Source organism: Neomonachus schauinslandi, chromosome 14, assembly GCF_002201575.2.
Source record: "Neomonachus schauinslandi chromosome 14, ASM220157v2, whole genome shotgun sequence".
Taxonomy (NCBI): domain Eukaryota; kingdom Metazoa; phylum Chordata; class Mammalia; order Carnivora; family Phocidae; genus Neomonachus; species Neomonachus schauinslandi.
In genome coordinates this window covers 30,216,426-30,238,017 of record NC_058416.1, presented here as the reverse complement: position 1 = coordinate 30,238,017, position 21,592 = coordinate 30,216,426, and the positions used below count along the sequence as shown (strand labels likewise).

The window sequence follows — 21,592 nt, the reverse complement described above, 5'->3', positions numbered from 1 at the left end:
AGCCAAAGTCATAGTAGGGACAAAGACCATGCAAGCTCAGGGACCTAAAGTAGTCTGGGAATCTAAAAAAAGGGCTTTATAATAGTCTGGATGGACTCTGGATAAAATTGTGCTACTGATCATAAAACAGTGCCTTTCAGTAGTTTTGAGCATCATTTCCTTGTCCTTACTTTTCTTCAGATTCTTCCCAAGTTCTGGCTATTACTGGCTTGTCCAGCATCTAGAGCTCCTCACTCCACCTCCAAAGAGCTAGCATTTTGCTTCTTCCTGCTGCGATACAATCCAATTGCTTATGTTCTATCCTCTGAGGAGCACTCTAAGATCCTGAAGCTGATATAAAAAAAAAAATCAAGAAAAACAACAATGGTTTGGAGGCCAAAAGTGAGATTTCAAATCAGAAACACTGGACATGTTCTCATAGCCCTAACTAGCTATGTGACCTTGAGCAAGTCACTGAATCTTTAAAGCTTTAGATGACTCATAGGTAAATAGGATCATAAAGGAGCCTATTTCATGGCCTTGTGGTGAAGATGAAGTAAAATTATGTGTGCTAAGTGCCTGCTATGGAGACTTGCAATACTAAATGCATCCTCAGTATCAAAATGAATATTGTTCTCAGAGAAAATACTCTAAACACAGCCCGTCAATATTTTTGCTTAAAGATGTCATTAATGATGAAGGACGTCGGGCACTAAAACTCATTTCTTTTTTTTTTGGTATAAAGGGACTTGGGATTCACCAAGATGGATTCAGAAGGCAGTCACCCCCTCCACCAAATAAGCATGACAAGAAACAACTGTCATCATCAGCACTTTCCTTTCAGTCACTTTCTATGAGGAGGAAGAAGAGCCACCAAGTAAAAACCCTACTTTCTCTGCCTCTTAGCACTGAACATAAGCACCAGCATGATTTCCTTCAGAAGCTTCCAGAGTTTAACATTCTTACTCTAGGACTCTTCAAAACTCCTTTGAGCTAGAGTTGATGCAGGTGTCAGCATCTTTTTGTTTTACATGGAAAAAAAAATAAACCCTAAAATGGAAACCTAACCTTTGAAGACTAACATAAGAAAAAGAGTACATGTGATCAGGGTTTTAGTCTTAAATTTGTCACTAACAGCATTATTTTATTAAAATCAATTTCTATCAGTATATTTACTTCTCAAATATCCTCATCCATCAACTGCTTGCCTTACAACTACACAGGGCAGCTATAGGATTAAAATAAAGTGTGAACTGAAAGCATTTTGAAAAGGAACAACCACTCTACAATTATAGGAACAATTATTCCCATCAGAAACACCACAGCCAGAAGCCAAATTTGCATATCAACACTTCATTATTGGAGGCGTTGGTACATGAGCAATTTTAAAACAAATTGTAATTTGAGTTTTCATGGGTTTTGCACTTTCTGTGACTATCTTGTTTACTTGCTTTTATCCAAAAGGAAAAGTCTGTCAAATCTGCTAAATTACTCAGTTTACTGTCATTTTTCTTATTTGTTTCGGCGATGTATGTGATGCTTCTGAGTCTCATCACTGCTAATCTTCAATTACCCAGGCTAAGACAGGGATTCCGTTGTACCCCTTTTCAGCCTAGGGAAGCAGAGCCAGATGGTGAGGGGAAAGCAAATGCCAGCCAATGTTGGAATCATGGAGAGCCATCATTCTAGAGACAATCTGATTAACTTTTGCCTGAAGAAGTTTCCCTCATGTTCTCAAATTCACTAGCTTACAAGAGCCACTTGTAGCTCATGACTGGCATTCAGGCATAAGGTTTACGTTCTCTAGGAATTCTGAGAAGTGCAATAAAGGCCGTCATGTAATCACTGATGGTATACTACCATCTCAGGGTGCTCCCTCATGTCACTTCCCGGAAGTCCTTAAAAAAAAAAAAGTGGAGGAGTATCTGAAATGTTCACCACTAGACCTATACTTCTCTTCTTCATTTTTGTCAAGTATCACAGAATAGATTAATATTTAGCGGGTGAGATAAACTTGAATTCCTCTCTCATAGCCATGTAACCATATCATACTAAACATTGCTTTGGAGAAAGAGAAACAACAATGGAAGGCAGGAGAACAGGTGCAGAGGAGACAAGTATTATAGCTCCTAAAAAATATTCAGTTGCCACTTTAAGATCCTTAGATTTTCAAGTAAAATATAGAAAAAAATGCCACTACAAAAATGTACCACACTAAGTTATAGAAATATTTGTTTTAAGCATAGATTTATAAGCATTGACTCTATATGATATTCTCACTTTAAGAAAACTTAAGATGCATTAGATACAAAAATCCAAATATATAAAACACTTAAAATAGGAGAGAACTGTTTTAGTGAAGATTCTTAAACTTAGCAAAAGGATTTATTAGCAGGCTATTTTAAGTCTAAAAATCATGAACTGGAAACATACAAACTATTAAAATCCAGCTCAAATTTAAGGTCAATGCAAATAAGGATAAAGCACCTAAAATTAGAATTATACCATTCAATTTAGAGAATTTGATTTATAAAATTTTGATTTGCATGCAATTTCTTAGTAATTTAACTTTGTACAAAGTAAGTCATGGCAACAGAACTGTGAGATGATTCTCCTGGTCCCTGAACTAGGTTTTGTTTATTTAATCTCTTTAAGAGTAGTAAGGAGTACAAGGAAGACAAGTATTATTACCCTGCGGAGATGAGGCCATCACAGCTTGCCCATCAGGCCCTGAAAGTGTCTAATCGGAAAAGAATAAACTATAAGGAACTACATGAAATCTGGTAGTGGATCACAATCCATGGTTTCTGCATTATTAGAAACTAGCCATGGTTTCTGCATTATGAATTTTGTTTGTCTGGAGAAATGAACTGAGGATCACAATGATATAGCAGAGGCAGCTTGAAGCAGATTGATGGTATACGGAAGGCATTTCTTAACCCAGCAAGTGAGGCTTGTTCTGATTCTGGAACTCTGATGGTTAGTTTGGTCTTTACACGGTAGCTGGATCCCAAGAACAAGCATTTTATTTATTTATTTATTTATTTTTTAAAAGATTTTATTTATTTATTTGACAGAGAGACACACAGTGAGAGAGGGAACACAAGCAGGGCGAGTGGGAGAGAGAGAAGCAGGCTTCCTGGGGAGCAGGGAGCCCAATGTGGGGCTCGATCCCAGGACTCTGGGATCTTGACCCGAGCCGAAGGCAGATGCCCAACAACTGAGCCACCCAGGCGCCCCAAGAACAAGCATTTTAAGTGGCAAATGCAGAAGCTGCAGAGCTCTAATGGTTCAAACTCTGAAAGTATACATAACCTCACCTCTACTAACCACTACTGCCCACAAGCAATCATAGGGCCAGCCCAGATCCAAGGAGATGGGAGAAACAGACTATGCTTCCTGTTGGAGTGGTGAGGACACTGCAGAGTAGCATGTGGGATGGGATACATAGTGGCAACTGACACAACCTACCACAGGACTTCAAAGATTTCGCAGGAAAATCACATGCATCATTTCTTTCTCATAACTCTCAGTACGAACCTTGGAGAGCAGCCAGACTTGACCAAGTACTATGTACCCTGAGAGTTAAGAACAAACAAACCAAATTTGGCACTCACCTGGCGGAACCGGTCTAGGTCAACTTTGTTACCCACCAGCACCAGGGGAATTTCATAGGTGTGGCGGACTTGAAAAATGAGCTCTTTAAACTTGGCAGCTTCCTGGAATGACTGGCGGTCGGTGACAGAGTAGCAGATGATGAATCCCTCCCCACCTCGCATGTACTGCTCCCGCATGGCTGTGAACTCTGCCTGCAGGAAAAGAACAAAATTGTTATGTAATTTAAAACAGTGAAGCCAACATGTCAATAAAATAAGAGGTCAAAAGTAGATAAATTATGAGACAAGGTAGTTTGGGTAGAAATTTCATCAAAGTTTATTTCTGGGCTTTGCATATAGGAAAGCATGAGGAGGTCTAACTCTACCATTATGAAATCTGAATGCTTTAAAGTGTTCTGAGTGTTTGGGCACCTGGGTGGCTCAGTTGGTTAAGCGACTGCCTTCGGCTCAGGTCATGATCCTGGAGTCCCGGGATCGAGTCCCGCATCAGGCTCCCTGCTCAGCAGGGAGTCTGCTTCTCCCTCTGACCCCCCCCCCCTCATGCTCTCTCTATCTCATTCTCTCTCTCAAATAAATAAAATCTTTAAAAAAAAAAAGTGTTCTGAGTGTTCACCTTTAATCATAGAAAATTTGATTTAAGAGATCTTGAGGGAGATATGTTAAATAGCAGGTTAACTAAGGAACTCTTAGAGATTGTATATATCCTTTTTTAAAAAATTTTTTTATTGTTATGTTAATCACCATACATTACATCATTAGTTTTAGATGAAGTGTTCCACGATTCATTGTTTGTGCATAACACCCAGTGCTCCATGCAGAACGTACCCTCCTCAATAACCATCACCAAGCTAACCCATCCTCCCACCCCCCTCCCCTCTAGAACCCTCAGTTTGTTTTTCAGAGTCCATCGTCTCTCATGGTTCATCTACCCCTCCGATTTCCCCTCCTTCATCCTTCCCCTCCTGCTATCTTTTTTTTTTTCCTTAACATATATTGCATTATTTGTTTCAGAGGTACAGATCTGAGATTCAATAATCTTGCACAATTCACAGCGCTTACCAGTGCACATACCCTCCCCAGTGTCTATCACCCAGTCACCCCATCCCTCCCACCCCACCCCCCACTCCAGCAACCCTCAGTTTGTTTCCTGAGATTAAGAATTCCTCATATCATGAGGTCATATGATACATGTCTTTCTCTGTTTGACTTATTTCGCTCAGCATAATACCCTCTAGTTCCATCCATGTTGTTGCAAATGGCAAGATCTCATTCCTTTTGATGGCTGCATAATATTCCATTGTATATATATACCACCTTTTCTTTATCCATTCATCTGTCGATGGACATCTGGGCTCTTTCCATAGTTTGGTTATTGTGGACATTGCTGCTATAAACATTGGGGTGCACGTACCCTTTCGGATCCCTACTTTTGTATCTTTGGGGTAAATACCAAGTACTGCAATTGCTGGATTGTATGGTAGCTCTATTTTCAACTTTTTGAGGAACCTCCATACTGTTTTCCAGAGTGGCTGCACCAGCTTGCATTCCCACCAACAGTGTAGGAGGGTTCCCCTTTCTCCGCATCCCCACCAACATCTGTCATTTCCTGACTTGCTAATTTTAGCCATTCTGACTAGTGTGAGGTGGTATCTCATTGAGGTTTTGATTTGGATTTCCCTGATGCTGAGTGATACTGAGCACTTTTTCATGTGTCTGTTGGCCATTTGGATGTCTTCTTTGGAAAAATGTCTGTTCATGTCTTCTGCCCATTTCTTGATTGGATTCTTTGTTCTTTGGGTGTTGAGTTTGATAAGTTCTTTATAGATTTTGGATACTAGCCCTTTATCTATAGGTCATTTGCAAATATCTTCTCCCATTCTGCCAGTTGTCTTTTGGTTTTGTTGACTGTTTCCTTTGCTTTGCAAAAGCTTTTGATCTTGATGAAGTCCCAATAGTTCATTTTTGCCCTTGATTCCCTTGCCTTTGGTGATGTTTCTAGGAAGAAGTTGCTGTGGCTGAGGTTGAAGAGGTTGCTGCCTGTGTTCTCCTTTAGGATTTTGATGAACTCCTGTCTCACATTGAGGTCTTTCAAACATTTGGAGTCTATTTTTGTGTGTGGTGTAAGGAAATGGTCCAGTTTCATTCTTCTGCATGTGGCTATCCAATTTTCCCAACACCATTTGTTGAAGAGACTCTTTTTTCCATTGGGCATTCTTTCCTGCTTTGTCAAAGATTAGTTGACCATACAGTTGAGGGTCCATTTCTGGGCTCTCTATTCTGTTCCATTGATCTATGTGCCTGTTTTTGTGCCAGTACCATACTGTCTTGATGTTGACAGCTTTGTAATAGAGCTGGAAGTCCGGAATTGTGATGCTGCCAGCTTTGCTTTTCTTTTTCAACATTCCTCTGGCTATGCGGGGTCTTTTCTGGTTCCATACGAATTTTAGGATTATTTGTTCCATTTCTTTGAAAAAAGTGGATGGTATTTTGATGGGGATTGCATTGAATGTGTAGATTGCTCTAGGTAGCATTGACATCTTCACAATATTTGTTCTTCCAATCCATGAGCATGGAACGATTTTCCATTTCTTTGTGTCTTCCTCAATTTCTTTCATGAGTATTTTATAGTTTTCTGAGTACAGATTCTTTGCCTCTTTGGTTAGATTTATTCCTAGGTATCTTATGGTTTTGGTTGCAATTGTAAATGGGATCAACTCCTTAATTTCTCTTTCTTCTGTCTTGTTGTTGGTGTATAGGAATGCCACTGATTTCTATGGATTGATTTTATATCCTGCCACTTTACTTAATTCCTGTATGAGTTCTAGCAGTTTTGGGGTGGAGTCTTTTCGGTTTTCCACATAAAGTATCGTATCATCTGCAAAGAGTGAGAGTTTGACGACTTCTTTGCCGATTTGAATGCCTTTGATTTCTTTTTGTTGTCTGATTGCTGTGGCTAGGGCTTCCAATACTATGTTGAATAGCAGTGGTGATAGTGGACATCCCTGCCGCGTTCCTGACCTTAGGGGGAAGGCTCTCAGATTTTCCCCATTGAGAATGATATTTGCTGTAGGTTTTTCATAGATGGCTTTTATGATATTGAGGTATGTACCCTCTATGCCTATACTCTGAAGAGTTTTATCAGGAAAGGATGCCATACTTTGTCAAATGCTTTTTGCATCTATTGAGAGGATCATATGATTCTTGTTCTTTCTTTTGTTAATGTATTGTATCACGTTGATTGATTTGGGGATGTTGAACCAACCTTGCAGCCCAGGGATAAATCCCACTTGGTCGTGGTGAATAATCCTTTTAATGTACTGTTGGATCCTATTGGCTGGTATTTTGGTGAGAATTTTTGTATCCATGTTCATCAAGGATATTAGTCTGTAGTTCTCCTTTTTGATGGGGTATTTGTTGGTTTTGGGATCAAGGTAATGGTGGCCTTATAAAATGAGTTCAGAAGTTTTCCTTCCATTTCTATTTTTTGGAACAGTTTCAGAAGAATAGGTATTAATTCTTCTTGAAATGTTTGGTAGAATTCCCCTGGGAAGCCATCTGGCCCTGGGCTTTTGTTTGTTGGGAGATTTTTGATGACTGCTTCAATTTCCTTAGTGGTTATAGGTCTGTTCAGGTTTTCTATTTCTTCCTGGTTCAGTTTTGGTAGTTGATACATGTCTAGGAATGCATCCATTTCTTCCAGATTATCTAATTTGCTGGCATAGAGTTGCTCATAATATGTTCTTATAACTGTTTGTATTTCTTTGGTGTTGGTTGTGATCTCTCCTCTTTCATTCCTGATTTTATTTATTTGGGTCATTTCTCTTTTTTTTTTCTTTTTTTTGTTTGATAAATCTGGCCAGGGGTTTATCAGTCTTATTAATTCTTTCAAAGAACAAGCTCCTAGTTTCGTTGATCTATTCTACTGTTCTTTTGGTTTCTATTTCATTGATTTCTGCTCTGATCTTTACTATTTCTCTTCTCCTGCTGGGTTTAGGCTTTATTTGCTGTTCTTTCTCCAGCTCCTTTAGGTGTAGGGTTAGGTTGTGTACTTGAGACCTTTCTTGTTTCTTGAGAAAGGCTTGTATTGCTATATACTTTCCTCTTAGGACCGCCTTTGCTGCATCCCAAAGATTTTGAATAGTTGTGTTTTTATTTTCATTGGTTTCCATGTATTTTTTTAATTCTTCTTTAATTTCCGGGTTGACCCATTCATTCATCAGTAGGATGCTCTTTAGCCTCCATGTATTTGAGTTCTTTCCAACTTTCCTCTTGTGATTGAGTTCTAGTTTCAAAGCATTGTGGTCTGAAAATAGGCAGGGAATGATCCCAATCTTTTGGTACCGGTTGAGAGCTGATTTGTGACCTAGGATGTGATCTATTCTGGAGAATGTTCCATGGGCACTAGAGAAGAATGTGTATTCCGTTGCTTTGGGATGGAATGTTCTGAATATGTCTGTGAAGTCCATTTGGTCCAGTGTGTCATTTAAAGTCTTTCTTTCCTTGTTGATCTTTTGCTTAGACGATCTGTCCATTTCAGTGAGGGGGGTGTTAAAGTCCCCCACTATTATTGTATTGTTGTCGATGTGTTTCTTTGCTTTTGTTATTAATTGCCTTATATAATTGGCTGCTCCCATGTTAGGGGCATATATATTTACAATTGTTAGATCTTCCTGTTGGATAGACCCTTTAAGTAGGATATCGTGTCCTTCCTCATCTCTTATTATAGTCTTTGGTTTAAAATCTAATTTGTCTGATATAAGGATTGCCACCCCAGCTTTCTTTTGGTGTCCATTAGCATGGTAAATGGTTTTCCACCCCCTCACTTTCAATCTGGGGGTGTCTTTGGGTCTAAAATGAGTCTCTTGCAGACAGCATATTGATGGGTCTTGTTTTTCAATCCAATCTGATAGCCTGTGTCTTTTGATTGGGGCATTTAGCCCATTTACATTCAGGGTAACTATTGAAAGATAGGAATTTAGTGCCATTGTATTGCCTGTAAGGTGACTCTGACTGTATATTGTCTGTGTTCCTCTCTGGTCTATGTTACTTTTAGGCTCTCTCTTTGCTTAGAGGACCCCTTTCAATATTTCTTGCAGGGCTGGTTTCGTGTTTGTGAATTCTTTTAGTTTTTGTCCTGGAAGCTTTTTATCTGTCCTTCTATTTTCAGTGACAGCCTAGCTGGATAGAGTATACTTGGCTGCATATTTTTCTCATTTGGTGCTCAAAATAGATCATGCCAGTCCTTTCTAGCCTGCCAGGTCTCTGTGGATAGGTCTGTTGCCAATGTCTCTATCATTGTAGGTTACAGACCTCTTGTTCTGAGTTGCTTTCAGGACTTTTTCTGTGTCTCTGAGACTCGTAAGTTTTACTATTAGATGTCAGGGTGTTGACCTATTTTTATTGATTTTGAGAGGGGTTCTCTGTGCTTCCTGGATTTTGATGCCTGTTTCCTTCCCCAAATTAGGGAAGTTCTGCTATAATTTGCTCCATTATACCTTCTGCCCCTCTCTTTCTTCTTCTTCTGGGATCCCAATTATTCTAATGTTCTTTCATCTTATGGTATTGTTTATCTCTCAAATTCTGCCCTCGTGATCCAGTAGTTGTTTATCTCTCTTTTTCTCAGTTTCTTTATTTTCCATCATTTGGTCTTCTATATCACTGATTCTCTCTTTTGCCTCATTTATCCTAGCAGTTAGTGCCCCCATATTTGATTGCACCTCATTAATAGCCTTTTTGATTTTTACTTGGTTAGATTTTAGTTCTTTTACTTCTCCAGAAAGGGTTTCTCTAATAACTTCCATGCTTTTCTCAAGCCCAGCTAGTATCTTTAAAGTGATGATTCTGAACTCTAGATCTGACATCGTACCAATGTCTGTATTGAGTAGGTCCCTGGCAGTCGGTACTACCTCTTGTTCTTTTTGTTGAGGTGATTTTTTCCATCTTGTCATTTTGTCCAGAGGAGAATAGATTAATGAGAGAACAAAATGCTAACAGGATAACAATGTTCCCAGAAAATATACTCTAAACAAATCAGAAAAGACCTGAAGCAGTGGGAAAAAAAGGGAAAGAGGAAAAAAGAAAAAGATAAAAACAAACAAAAACAGAACAAAACAGAAAAACAGAATGTGATCAAATATGATCAAGCTGGTATATAGATCAGTGCCACACACTAGATTTTGGGTGTATTTTGGTCTGTTAGAAGAAAGTGCCTCCCAAAATTTTAAAGAAAGAAAAACTTATATATGTACAAAAATAAGAGTTGATATGAAGGGATGGAATATGACTGTAAAGATGGAAATTATAAAAAATTTTATAAAAGGAATTGATAAGAAGTTGTTTGAAAAAAGAAAGAAGAGGATTTAAAAAAAAAAGAAAAAAAAAGGGAGAGAATGTGATCAGGCAGGGGAGTAGAAAAAAAAATACACTAGAGATTTAGGGTATATTTTGATCTGTTAGGAGAAACCATCCCAAAATTTTAAAGAGAGAACAACTTATATATACATGCCAAAAATATGGGTAACTACTATGAAGGGATAGAATATGACTCTAAAAATGAAAAATAAAAATTTTTTTTAAAAAAGAGATTGATAAGATGGTGGTTGAAAAAGGGAAAAAGAAAAATTAAAAAAAAAAAGAAAAGACAGTTAAAATAAATTAACTTTAAAGACTAAAGAATCATGGTAAAAAAGCCATGAATTCTATGTGCATTATTCCCCTAGTGCTGGAGTTCTGCCGTTCTCATTGATCGGTAGACTTGGTCTTGGCTGGCTGTTCTTGCTGATCTTCTGGGGGAGGGGCCTGTTGCTGTGGTTTCCAAAAGTCTTTGCCGGAGGCGGAATTGCCCTGCCCTTGCCCAGTCCGGGCTAAGTAATCTGCTCAGGTTTGCTCTCCAGAGCTTTTGTTCCCTGCAAGCTTTCCGTACAGCTTTGGAGGCGGAGAGTATAAATGGCAGTGGAGAGTCTAAATGGTAGCCTCCCAATCTCTGCCCCGGAGGAGCCGAGAACTCGGGGCCCCGCTCCTCAGTGAGCCCCCAGAGAAAAGCCGTCAGTCACTCCCGTCTCCTCGGTCTCCAGCCGCACTCCGTGCTCACCCAGCCTGTGACCGAGCGTTTCTATCTCTGGCACCCGACCCCGTGTGGAGTCTCCAAACCCAGCAGATCCCTGCGGTGCGCTCCCGCGTGGCTCCTCCCGGGGGAGGAAGGTGAGTCTCCCTGGATCTGCCGCTTGTTGGGTCCCTGCTGGAGGAGCAGGGGCCCGACTGTGCCGCGGATCACGGTTTATGGCAACTCCGAGCTGAGAGCCCGCACCTGGGCTCTGTCTCTGCAGCCGGCTTCCCCGCTCCGATATCTGGGAGCTCTGCCACACTCAGGCACCCCCGGTCTTTCTGTGACCCCGAAGGTCCTGAGACCACACTGTCCCACGAGGGTTCCACCCCCCGCTTAGCTACTGGAGCGACGTCCCTCAGCAGAGCCGACTTCTAAAAGTTCCAATTTTGTGCTCCGGCTCTATCACTTGCCAGAAGCAGCCAACGGAGGCCCCTCCCCCGCCATCTATCCTCCCGAATAACGCCTCGGATTTACTTCTCCGCACGTCCTACCTTCCAGATAGTCGCTTTTCTGTTCAGAGAGTTGTTGCTCTTCTTTTCTTCGATCTCCTGTTGAGTTTGTAGGTGTTCAGAATGGTTTGATCCCTATCCAGCTGAATTCCTGAGAGGAGAGGAAATCCAGGTCTCCTACTCCTCCGCCATCTTGCTCCGCCCCTCTGTATATATCCTTTTAATAGCTTTCTACTTAATGGTCTAGTTTTAGGAAAGGAAATCTAAATTTGTGTACTCTAAACTTTAAAACCTAGAGGAACTAATTTTCTCCTCAAAAAGATGAAAAGAAACACGAGTTTAACCTTGATTATCCCTGTGAACAGAGGAAATTATAAGCATAGATAATCCCAGACCCAGTTATGTGCTTGAGTTTTCTTAGATTTGTTTCCCCAAGGGGCACAGAGGGAACTTGACGGCGGAGTCTTTGGGCAGTTTCCACGTTCTGTTCACTCTTACATCCTCTCCTCTCTTTGCAGAGGAGGACAGGATCACCTTCCGAAGGTACCGATGTCCCAACCTGGGAGACACTGCTGTACCAGCTTTTCATGTTGCAGCCCAACTGAACTACAATTTCCTGGCAACTCAAAATTCAGTATTTGGTCTGAGTTGCAATCTGAAACATTCCTTTTAGTCAGAAGTTTTCATTCACTGTTACTCTGTTGAATCCATTGTTAAATCACAAGGTCGGGTCAGATACAAGCAAGAGGAAATACACAACTTAGACTCCGGCTGTGGAACAAGCCATGTTAAACGATAAAAGAACAAAAGAACATAGTGTGACTTGGAAATAAAGTCATCGAAGAAAGAAAGATTCACATAAGCTTGAGCTGTATTTGAAGAACTTGAGATGTGAATTCTTCACCCAACAAGCTATTTATAGGAATTACTAAAATGCCTTCTTCAGAGTAATTGTTGAAACAAATGTTAATTTGATTTAACATGGCTTGACTTTTGAGGGGTAGGAGTGTTTACTTAGATCCAGAAATTGTGGAAAACTGAGGTGCTTACAAGTGTAGAGAGGATAATAAAGTTAATAGGGTATGGAGTTAGTGGGTGATCTTTTAAAACATTTTCAGTGAACATGGAATGGGTGCAAATAGTATCACTGGGTTCAACCAATCATTTTAAAGTTTTACGAACTTGAGCCCAGAAAGGATTAAAAAAAAAAGAGAGAGAGAGAGAGAGAGACTGAGAAAGACTTTTCCAATGATGACCAGCCAGCTAATATTGAGTTGGTTTGAATAACTTATCTTCTCTGATTCACACTATCTCAATTTACTTAGTACTAAAGTTTACCTCAATCCTAAATTTCACCATGTAAGTGTCATGTGCTAACATGGGAGAAAGAAATCCTCCTGGGCCTCAGTTTCTTCATCTCTAAGACAAACGAGGCTTATAAAAGTTCTGATGTTCCTCTCAGTTCTGGCATTCTCTAATTCTGAAAACCCTCTGCCTCAGTCAGAATCCCATAGCTGATGTGGACTGACTAGAGCCCTATGGATTGAAATTGCTAAATGAAGTTTCCCCGACTTATAATTACATTTTTCAAATAGAAATGGTACAATCACTGTAGAAATATATGTGATATTTAAGAAAATATAAATGGATTTATTACATCAGTGTAAATGATCAAAACCATAAAAGTACAAACTAAACTGGAGAAAATTTATTTTACAATTTATAGTTCACTGTCAATTACTGTCTTAAGCATTAAAATTCTTTATTTTTAATTGTCTATTGTCTATTGAAAAATATACCCATTGCAAAATATTCAAGAGGTACAGAAGTATATAAAATTAATTTTATTATCTCAACCCCAGCTTTTTTTTTCCAAATGCATGACAGTTAATAGTTTCTTTACCCTTACAGAAATAGTTTATGTACACACAAGGAAAGACATCTACATTCCACCTTTACATACTTTTTATACTCAAATGGGCACATAGTGTATACAATTTTTACTTTTAACCTTAGTTAAGATTTAATATCCCTAATATACCTTGGAGATCATTCCATATAAGCACAAAGAAGTATTATTTGCCATGAATGCATCATAATTCCTTTAACACATGTACCATAATTTATGTAACTAGTTGCCTATAAACAGATATTTAGAGGTCTTCCTTTATTCCTATTATCAACTATGCTGCAATATAGATTCCTAAACATCCACATTGCACAGATGTATATCTGAGAAGTAGTATTGCTAGATGAGAGAGAACACACATTTTTACTTTTGAGAAATAGTGCTGATTTCACCAAAGATATCGTACCAATAACTCTTTCCGACATTACGTAAATGTACCTGTTCCCCTCATTCTCACTCATGACACTTATCAAATTTTTCTACCTTTTATACATTTTAGGGTAAAAAATAGAATCTTGTTTCTTTCATCTGTATTTATATGAGAGTCATATTGAGCATCTCCTATGTTTCTTACCCATTTACAAATTCTCTCCTAGATATGGTTTTATTTTAAAAAATGAAATGTTTTTTATTCTTTGATTTGGGGATTTGGAAAAAAAATTCTCACTGGAGAAGGTTCTATGTGAGACATAAGAAAAAAAATACATTTGAGTACATTAACAATAACTACATCATAGAGAAAAGACTAATAAATTTGAAGAAGTCCAACACCTATTAGGAAGACAGGCAAAGTACAGGAAAGTAAAATTCACAGAGAACAAATGGGTGAATGAATGAGTGAATATTCAATTGTGCTGATTAACTAGACTCCAAGTCACATATATGTTATATTAATAGATCTACCAGTCCTTCCATCTGCTCTGAATTGAAGTCTCCAAGTATGAGGTTCTAGCATTAGTATTTTAGAGTTCCTTGTTTGATTTTGCTTTGCACCTAGATGCAGGGGTATATAACTGTGTTTGTGTTCAAAAGTGGTCTTTACGATCTGAGCACAGAACCTGGGAAGCACAGTACATGACTTTTAGTTCTGTTACTCACAATATGTCCTCTAACAAATCACCTAACCCCTCAGTGCCTCAATATCCTTCTTTGTCAAAAGGGATTAGGACACACACTTAACCTGTCTTACAGGGCTGTAGAAAGGATCAAATGAAAGAACAGATATAAAAATGCTTTGATCGATTTTTAAAATACAGTACAAATTAAGCCTATTATCATCTCTGGTACAAATCCTGCAGAATAGAAGCTGTCACTGGGAGTACAGGCATAAAATCCTCTTTGAGCTGCATTAAATATAAATGTAGAAGTATTTCTCAAATATGCTTAATCAGAAAATTAAGGTTTTTTTTTTTTTCCTCCAAATAGGAGACACTCTCCACCAATAAAACAGATATAATTAAGCTATCCCAATGAAAGGGGAGGATACTTCCTCTTACCTGACTTTATCCATACTAACTCTTTTCAAAGCATATATAGGTTTTTCTTAAAGATGCACTGGAAGCCCATTTTTGGACTTGATTATTTGTTTTTGGGGTTTGATTATTTGTTTTGAGTTTGAGAAGTTCTTTATAGATCTTGGATACCAGCCCTTTATCCATAGTGTCATTTGCAAATATCTTCTCCCATTCTGTGGATTGCCTCTTTGTTTTGTTGACTTTTTTTTTTTTTAAAGATTTTATTTATTTATTTGACGAGAGAGAGAGACACAGCAAGAGAGGGAACACAAGCAGGGGGAGTGGGAGAGGGAGAAGCAGGCCTCCAGCGGAGCAGGGAGCCTGATGCGGGGCTTGATCCCAGGACCCTCGGATCAAGACCCAAGCCGAAGGCAGATGCTTAACGACTGAGCCACCCAGGCGCCCCTTGTTGACTGTTTCTTTTGCTGTGCAGAAGCTTTTTATCTTGATGAAGTCCCAAAAGTTCATTTTTGCTTTTGTTTCACTAGCTTCTGGAGATGTATCTTGAAAGAAGTTGCTGTGGCTGATGTCAAAGAGGTTACTGCCTATGTTCTCCTCTAGGATTTGGATGGAATCCTGTCTCACATTGAGGTCTTTCATCCATTTTGAGTTTATCTTTGTGTACGGTGTTAGAGAATGGTTGAGTTTCATTCTTCTGTATATAGCTGTCCAATTTTCCCAGCACCATTTATTGAAGAGACTGTCTTTTTTCCATTGCATATTTTTTCCTGCTTTGTCAAAGATTATTTGACCACAGAGTTGAGGGTCCATATCTGGATTCTCTATTCTGTTCCATTGGTCTATATGTGTATTTTTGTGCTAGTTATCATCCTGTCTTGGTGATCACAGCTTTGTAATATAGCTTGAAATCAGGCAACGTGATGCCCTCAGCTTTGTTTTTCTTTTTCAACATTTCCTTGGCGATTCGGGGTCTTTTCTGATTCCATACAAATTTTAGGACTGTTTGTTCCAGCACTTTGAAAAATGTCATTGGAATTTTGACTGGAATGGCATTGAAGGTATAGATTGCTCTGGGTAGTATAGACATTTTAACAATGTTTATTCTTCCGATCCATGAGCATGGAATATTTTTCCATCTTTTTGTGTCTTCTTCAATTTCTTTCATGAGTGTTCTGTAATTCCTAGAGTATGGATCCTTTACCTCTTTGGTTAGGTTTATTCCAAGGTATCTTATGGTTTTTGGTGCTATTGTAAATGGAATCATTTCTCTAATTTCTCTTTCTACAGTTGCGTTGTTGGTGTATAAGAAAGCAACTGATTTCTGTGCATTGATTTTGTATCCTGCCACATTACTGAATTGCTGGATGAGTTCTAGTACTTTGGGGTGGAGTCTTTTGGGTTTTCCACATAAAGTATCATGTTGTCTGCGAAAAGAGAGAGTCTGACTTCTTTGCCAATTTGAAAACATTTTATTTCTTTTTGTTGTCTGATTGCTGTTGCTAGGACTTCTAGTACTATGTTGAACAATAGTGGCGAGAATAGGCATCCTTAACGTGTTCCTGATCTTAAGGGAAAGGCTCTCAGCTTTTCCCCATTGAGGATGATATTTGCTGTGGGTTTTTCATAGATGGATTTTATGAACTTGAGGAATGTTCCCTCTATCCCTGTACTCTGAAGAGTTTTAATCAGGAAAGGATGCTGTATTTTGTCAAATGCTTTTTCTGCATCAATTGAGAGGACCATATGGTTCTTCTCCCTCCTCTTATTAATGTGTTCTATCACATTGATTGATTTGCGAACGTTGAACCACCCTTGCATCCTGGGGATAAATCCCACTTGGTCGTGGTGGATGATCCTTTTAATGTACTGTTGGATCCTATTAACTAGGATTTTGTTGAGGATTTTGGAATCCATATTCATCAGGGATATCAGTCTGAAATTCTCCTTTTTGATGAGGTCTTTGCCTGGTTTGGGGATTAAGATAATGTTGGCCTCATAGAATGAGTTTGGAAGTTTTCCTTCTGTTTCTATTTTTTGAAACAGCTTCAGGAAAATAGGTATTATTTCTTCTTTGAAAGTTTGGTAGAATTCCCCAGGGAATCCATCATGCCCTGGACTCTTGGTTTTTTTGGAGGTTTTTGATCACTGCTTCAATCTCGTTACTGGTTATTGGCCTATTCAGGTTGTCAATTTCTTCCTGTTTCAGTCTTGGAAGCTTATAGGTTTCTAGGAAGGCATCCATTTCATCCAGATTGCTCAGTTTATTGGCATATAGTTGTTGATAATAATTTCTAATAATTGTTTCTATTTCCTTGGTGTTAGTCGTGATCTCTCCCCTTTCATTCATAATTTTATTAATTTGGGTCCTTTCTCTTTTCTTTTGGATAAGTCTGGCCAGTGGTTTATCGATCTTATTAATTCTTTCAAAGAACTAAAAATGGGCAAAAGATATGAAAAGGTACTTCTCTGAAGACATACAAATGGCTAACAGACACATGAAAAAATGTACATCATCATTAGGCATCAGGGAAATTCAAATCAAAACCACACTGAGATACCACCTTACACCTGTTAGAATGGCAAAAATGGATAGGGAAAGAAACAAATGTTGGAGAGGTTGTGGAGAAAGGGGAACCCTCTTACATTGTTGGTGGGAATGCAAGTTGGTACAGCCACTTTGGAAAACAGTGTGGAGGTTCCTCAAAAATTTAAAAATAGAGCTACCCTATGACCCAGCAATTGCACTTGGGTATTTACCCCCAAAGACACAGATGTAGTGAAAAGAAGGGCCATATGCACCCCAATGTTCATAGCAGCAATGTCCACAATAGCCAAACTGTGGAAGGAGCTGAGATGCCCTTCAAAAGATGAATGGATAAAGAAGATGTGGTCCATATATACAATGGAATATTACTCAGCCATCAGAAAGGATGAATACCCAACTTTTATATCAACATGGATGGGTCTGGAGATTATGCTAAGTGAAATAAATCAAGCAGAGAAAGTCAATTATCATATGGTTTCACTTATTTGTGGAACATAAGGAATAGCATGGAGGACATTAGGAGAAGGAAGGGAAAAATGAAGAGGGGGAATCGGAGGGAGAGATGAACCATGAGAGACTATGGACTCTGAGAAACAAACAGGATTTTAGAGGGGAGGGGGTTGGGGGAATGGATTAGCTCAGTGAATGGTATTAAGGAGGGCATGTACTACATGGAGCACTGGGTGTTATATGAAAACAATGGATCATGGATCACCACATCAAAAACTAATGATGTATTGTATGGTGACTAACGTAACATAATAAAATAAAAAAAAGATGCACTGGAAGCTGGTGTGGCACACAAAGTTGAGCAGAATCTCTGCAGCTATTATCAGCTTAATAATATATGACACTGAAATCACTTTATAAGAAAAATGTTATTTTCAACATGTTGCTTCCATCTTTGTTCACCCATGAATTAAAGATCTTTATGTTCTGTGTATCCTGAATGTTAATCTCTTCTTCATTTGCTTGTTATAAATGAAACTTGGTTAATTATTCAGGATCATGACTAGATTCCATTTACTATCCATAAGTAACAAAATATCTATGAAAGAGATCTACTGTGTACAATACTACAAACATAACCATTTCTAATATTTTTTTTTTTAGAGAGGGAATGAGGGATTGGGGGGCCATGGGACAAGGGAGAGGGAGAGAGAGAGATCCAAGCAGGCTTCATGCCCAGCACAGAGCCTGACACTGGGCTCAATCTCACAACCCTGAGATCATGACCTGAGCTGAAATCAAGAGTCAGACACTTAACCGACTGAGCCACCCAGGTTCCCCTTTCTCTAAGATTATCTAAGCTATTCTGAGTACAATGCTGTAGCTTCATCAGTTCCCTTTGAAAGGTTTTCTTGTACTAAAATAAGGTGAGAATACTCTTAATTCTGAACACAAAATATCCTGATTAATCTCATATCAGTCTCTTAATTATCAGAGTATTTTAAGCAGGCTTTCAGAAATATAGGGACTGAACCAGCTCCCCATTGTATTCAATGAGTGCCACTACAATGTATGAGTGCCACACTGTTTACAAAATGCACTAGCACTATGGTCAAGCCAACCCTCAAATGCTTTCTAGCACAACACACACATATACCATTGTCTATGGTTGCCATACTCATGATAGTCACATCTCCATACCACACTTACGTCCCTAGTACACAAAAAGTAAATGAAAAAATAATTCACTCATGCAGCTGACACTATGCCAAGTGGTCAGATACATAAACTACCAAAAAAGTCTGACCCTGTCCTGGTTGACCAAGCATAAATAGGCCAGGAGGAAACAAATGAAGGGCAATGAAGTACTACATGAATCATGGGGATTTAGAAAATGGCAAGAGCAGTTTGCAGGAAGAAAGCAAAGAGGACTTGGTGGAAGAAACGAGACGTGTTATTTTTCTTAATTTGTCAATCATAAAGGGCTCCTCAACTTTCATGCAATTTTACTTCCAAAGATTATGTATAGTTACCCTTAAATCACCTTTCATGATCCAAATTCAGCATCTGCATGGCACTTAAACATCAAGGACCTGCATACCAGTTCACAATTCAGTTTTTGGAGGTGGTCAGAGGAGCAAAATGGTGGTTGTTGCTTTTGTTTGCATGTTTTTAAAGAAGGAATAAAAAAATGAAAATATTATCAAAGTGACAAAAGTGTAGGATTCATAAATTTGCTGTAATTGATGCAAAGTACCAAGATTGAAATCAATACTAGTGGTGGTTCTTCAGCCTCAAACTGAAGCCTTAAGGTAGTTGAGAATGTTCAATTAAAATGGAAATGAATAAAGAACTTTCATAAATGCTGGTAACAAATGGTCAAAGATGGTATCTAAAAGGCCAAATATAATGAATTTATACTATTTTGTAGTTTTCAGAGAACATAACCATGTCCACTATACATTTGTCTATCATTGCCTTTCAATATTTGACACTCCTGTATTTTCAGGAATGCACTAAATCATGGAATACTGCCTAACTCATTCATCAAATATTTATTGAGCACTTATGTGACAGATATGTCAGATTTGAGATGGCTTAATACATATAATGAAACAAAAATATGAGTAAATGTGGAAAAGAACAAATAGAAATTAGAACATTGAAACCAAGATAAAGCGGTTTGATCTGCAAATTTGACTCAACTTGTAGACAATCAAAGCTACATTGGGAACATGATCAATTCCATCACTCTCGTGGTCAATAACAACAACATACTAATGTGTCAGGTGACATGAGTCTCTCCCTGAGCACTTAGAGCTGAATGCATTTTCTCTTATGAGGTTTCAAATAGGGTAAAATGCCCTCAATGTCAACAGGATCTGCAGTAGCAGGTTTTCTAAGACTAAGTCTCAAATTGTGTTTTCAACTTAAATCTCACCAAACATTTTGTAGATTTACTCAATGATACTGCTGCAACACTCAAGCAGAGTAACAGAAAAGCTGTTTTGTAGAAAACACATGTTAAGATTGTGGATGATATTTAAAATATTTTGATTTTAATGCTGGAAAAAGTAGGAAGCCCTAGATTTAATACCTAGATATGTCATTGAATAGTGGTGGATTCATAGTGCCTAAAATCTGGCTAAAATGAAGATTACTCCTATATGTAAGGCTCTTACCTCAATGCCACTCAAAACAAATGCAGAGGTTGCCAGGCTACATAATTCATGGGGCCCAGTACAAAATTAAAATGTGGGGACACTTGTTCAAAAATTAAGCACTTCAAGACAGCAACAGCAGAGCATTAAAGCAAATACAAGACCCTTCTTAGCATGGAGTTGTGGTTGATTGCACAATTCCTGGCCCATGAAACCAGCCCCATTGGCATGGTAGAATCACAAAAGAACATCCAAGAGTGTATGTGAGAAGAACTCCAAAGAGACAGTCTCTGGGCAGGTCTCTCAGCAAAAAGGGCAGTGGCAATTCTACTCTGACATTAAGTCACTCCTGAAGCTTGCTGACCCTAGTAAGGAACATAAGACAGGACAATGATAGATGTATAGGGCTAGAAGAAGTGTGGGATTGGGGAGAAAATGAGGGATATGTGGTAGGGGACTGAAATATGTACTTCATAAGGGAAATGTTATTATTGAAAAAGACAGGAGTATGGCATACGTAAAGGGCTGGCATGTTCCTGGTGTTGAGTGAAGTCACATTCTGGAAAGCCCTGACAACCACGTGTCAGATTTGATGTGATAGGAAAACAAGAACTCAAGAGAATTTTTTTGTTGTTGTTTTTAGAGGAAAGTAACCTGCAGCCCTATTTCAGTAGGACTGATTTGGCAACAGAAGTAATGAAGAGAAGAGAAGTTAAAGGCGGGGGGGGGGGGGAATGAAGACTTTTACAGTAATCCTGAAGTGAATTTCCATGGGGGAAAAATAAAAGGGAAAATACTTGAATGAGAGGTAACAAAACAGAGAAATGGAGAGAACTATTTCTGACATTTCGAGGAATAAAAAGGAAAGATTTGATGCCTACCAGCTTGGGCATGAGAGACAAGAAATGGAAACACGCTATTCATGGTTCTATCAATAATACCAGGCAATAGATTAGGCTTTTGCACATGCCCTGACTCATTATTAGCTCCCACATTAGATAGGGGGAAAAAAAAAGAGCAAAGCAGAGATACTAAATGATATGGCCTAAGTCCAAGAGCCGCCAATTAGGAAATCAGAGACATATCATATCACACTTCCTCTCCAAAGACAAGAATTAAACTAAACCTAGCACCAGTTTTTGTAGCTCTGGAACCTGGGAAACTACAGAAGTAGTAACAGAAAAAAGTGGATTGAGAAAGTCAGTAATTTAAGGCCCATTTTGTCTCACACAGATTTGTCCTTGTCTAGTTAGAGTTGACACGAGACACCTGAAAGGAACTGTCCACAGAAACTGGAAATCTGGTTTATGGGCAGTAAAAACTGAAGGGGGGGGAGAGTGGAAAGCCACAATCAGGGGACACGTCTTTTGGATTGACTAGAGGGACAGGGATTAGGGTGTAAA

The 21,592-nt window shown here is 38.8% G+C and overlaps 1 protein-coding gene across 2 annotated transcripts in view; it reads right to left on the bottom strand.

Annotated features, from left to right (window-relative positions):
- Positions 1–21,592, bottom strand: part of RIT2 (Ras like without CAAX 2) — a 386,411-nt gene that overhangs the window by 178,827 nt on the left and 185,992 nt on the right. The window contains exons 4-5 of one of the 2 annotated variants that reach the window (XM_021686324.1): positions 3,597–3,788; positions 1,847–1,877 (exon numbers count right to left, since the gene is read on the bottom strand). In XM_021686324.1, the coding sequence (XP_021541999.1) occupies positions 1,857–1,877; positions 3,597–3,788 (213 nt within the window). In that variant the 3' untranslated portion in view covers positions 1,847–1,856. Of the gene's footprint in view, positions 1–1,846; positions 1,878–3,596; positions 3,789–21,592 lie in introns of those variants that run through there. The other variant, XM_021686323.1, reaches the window with a different exon arrangement.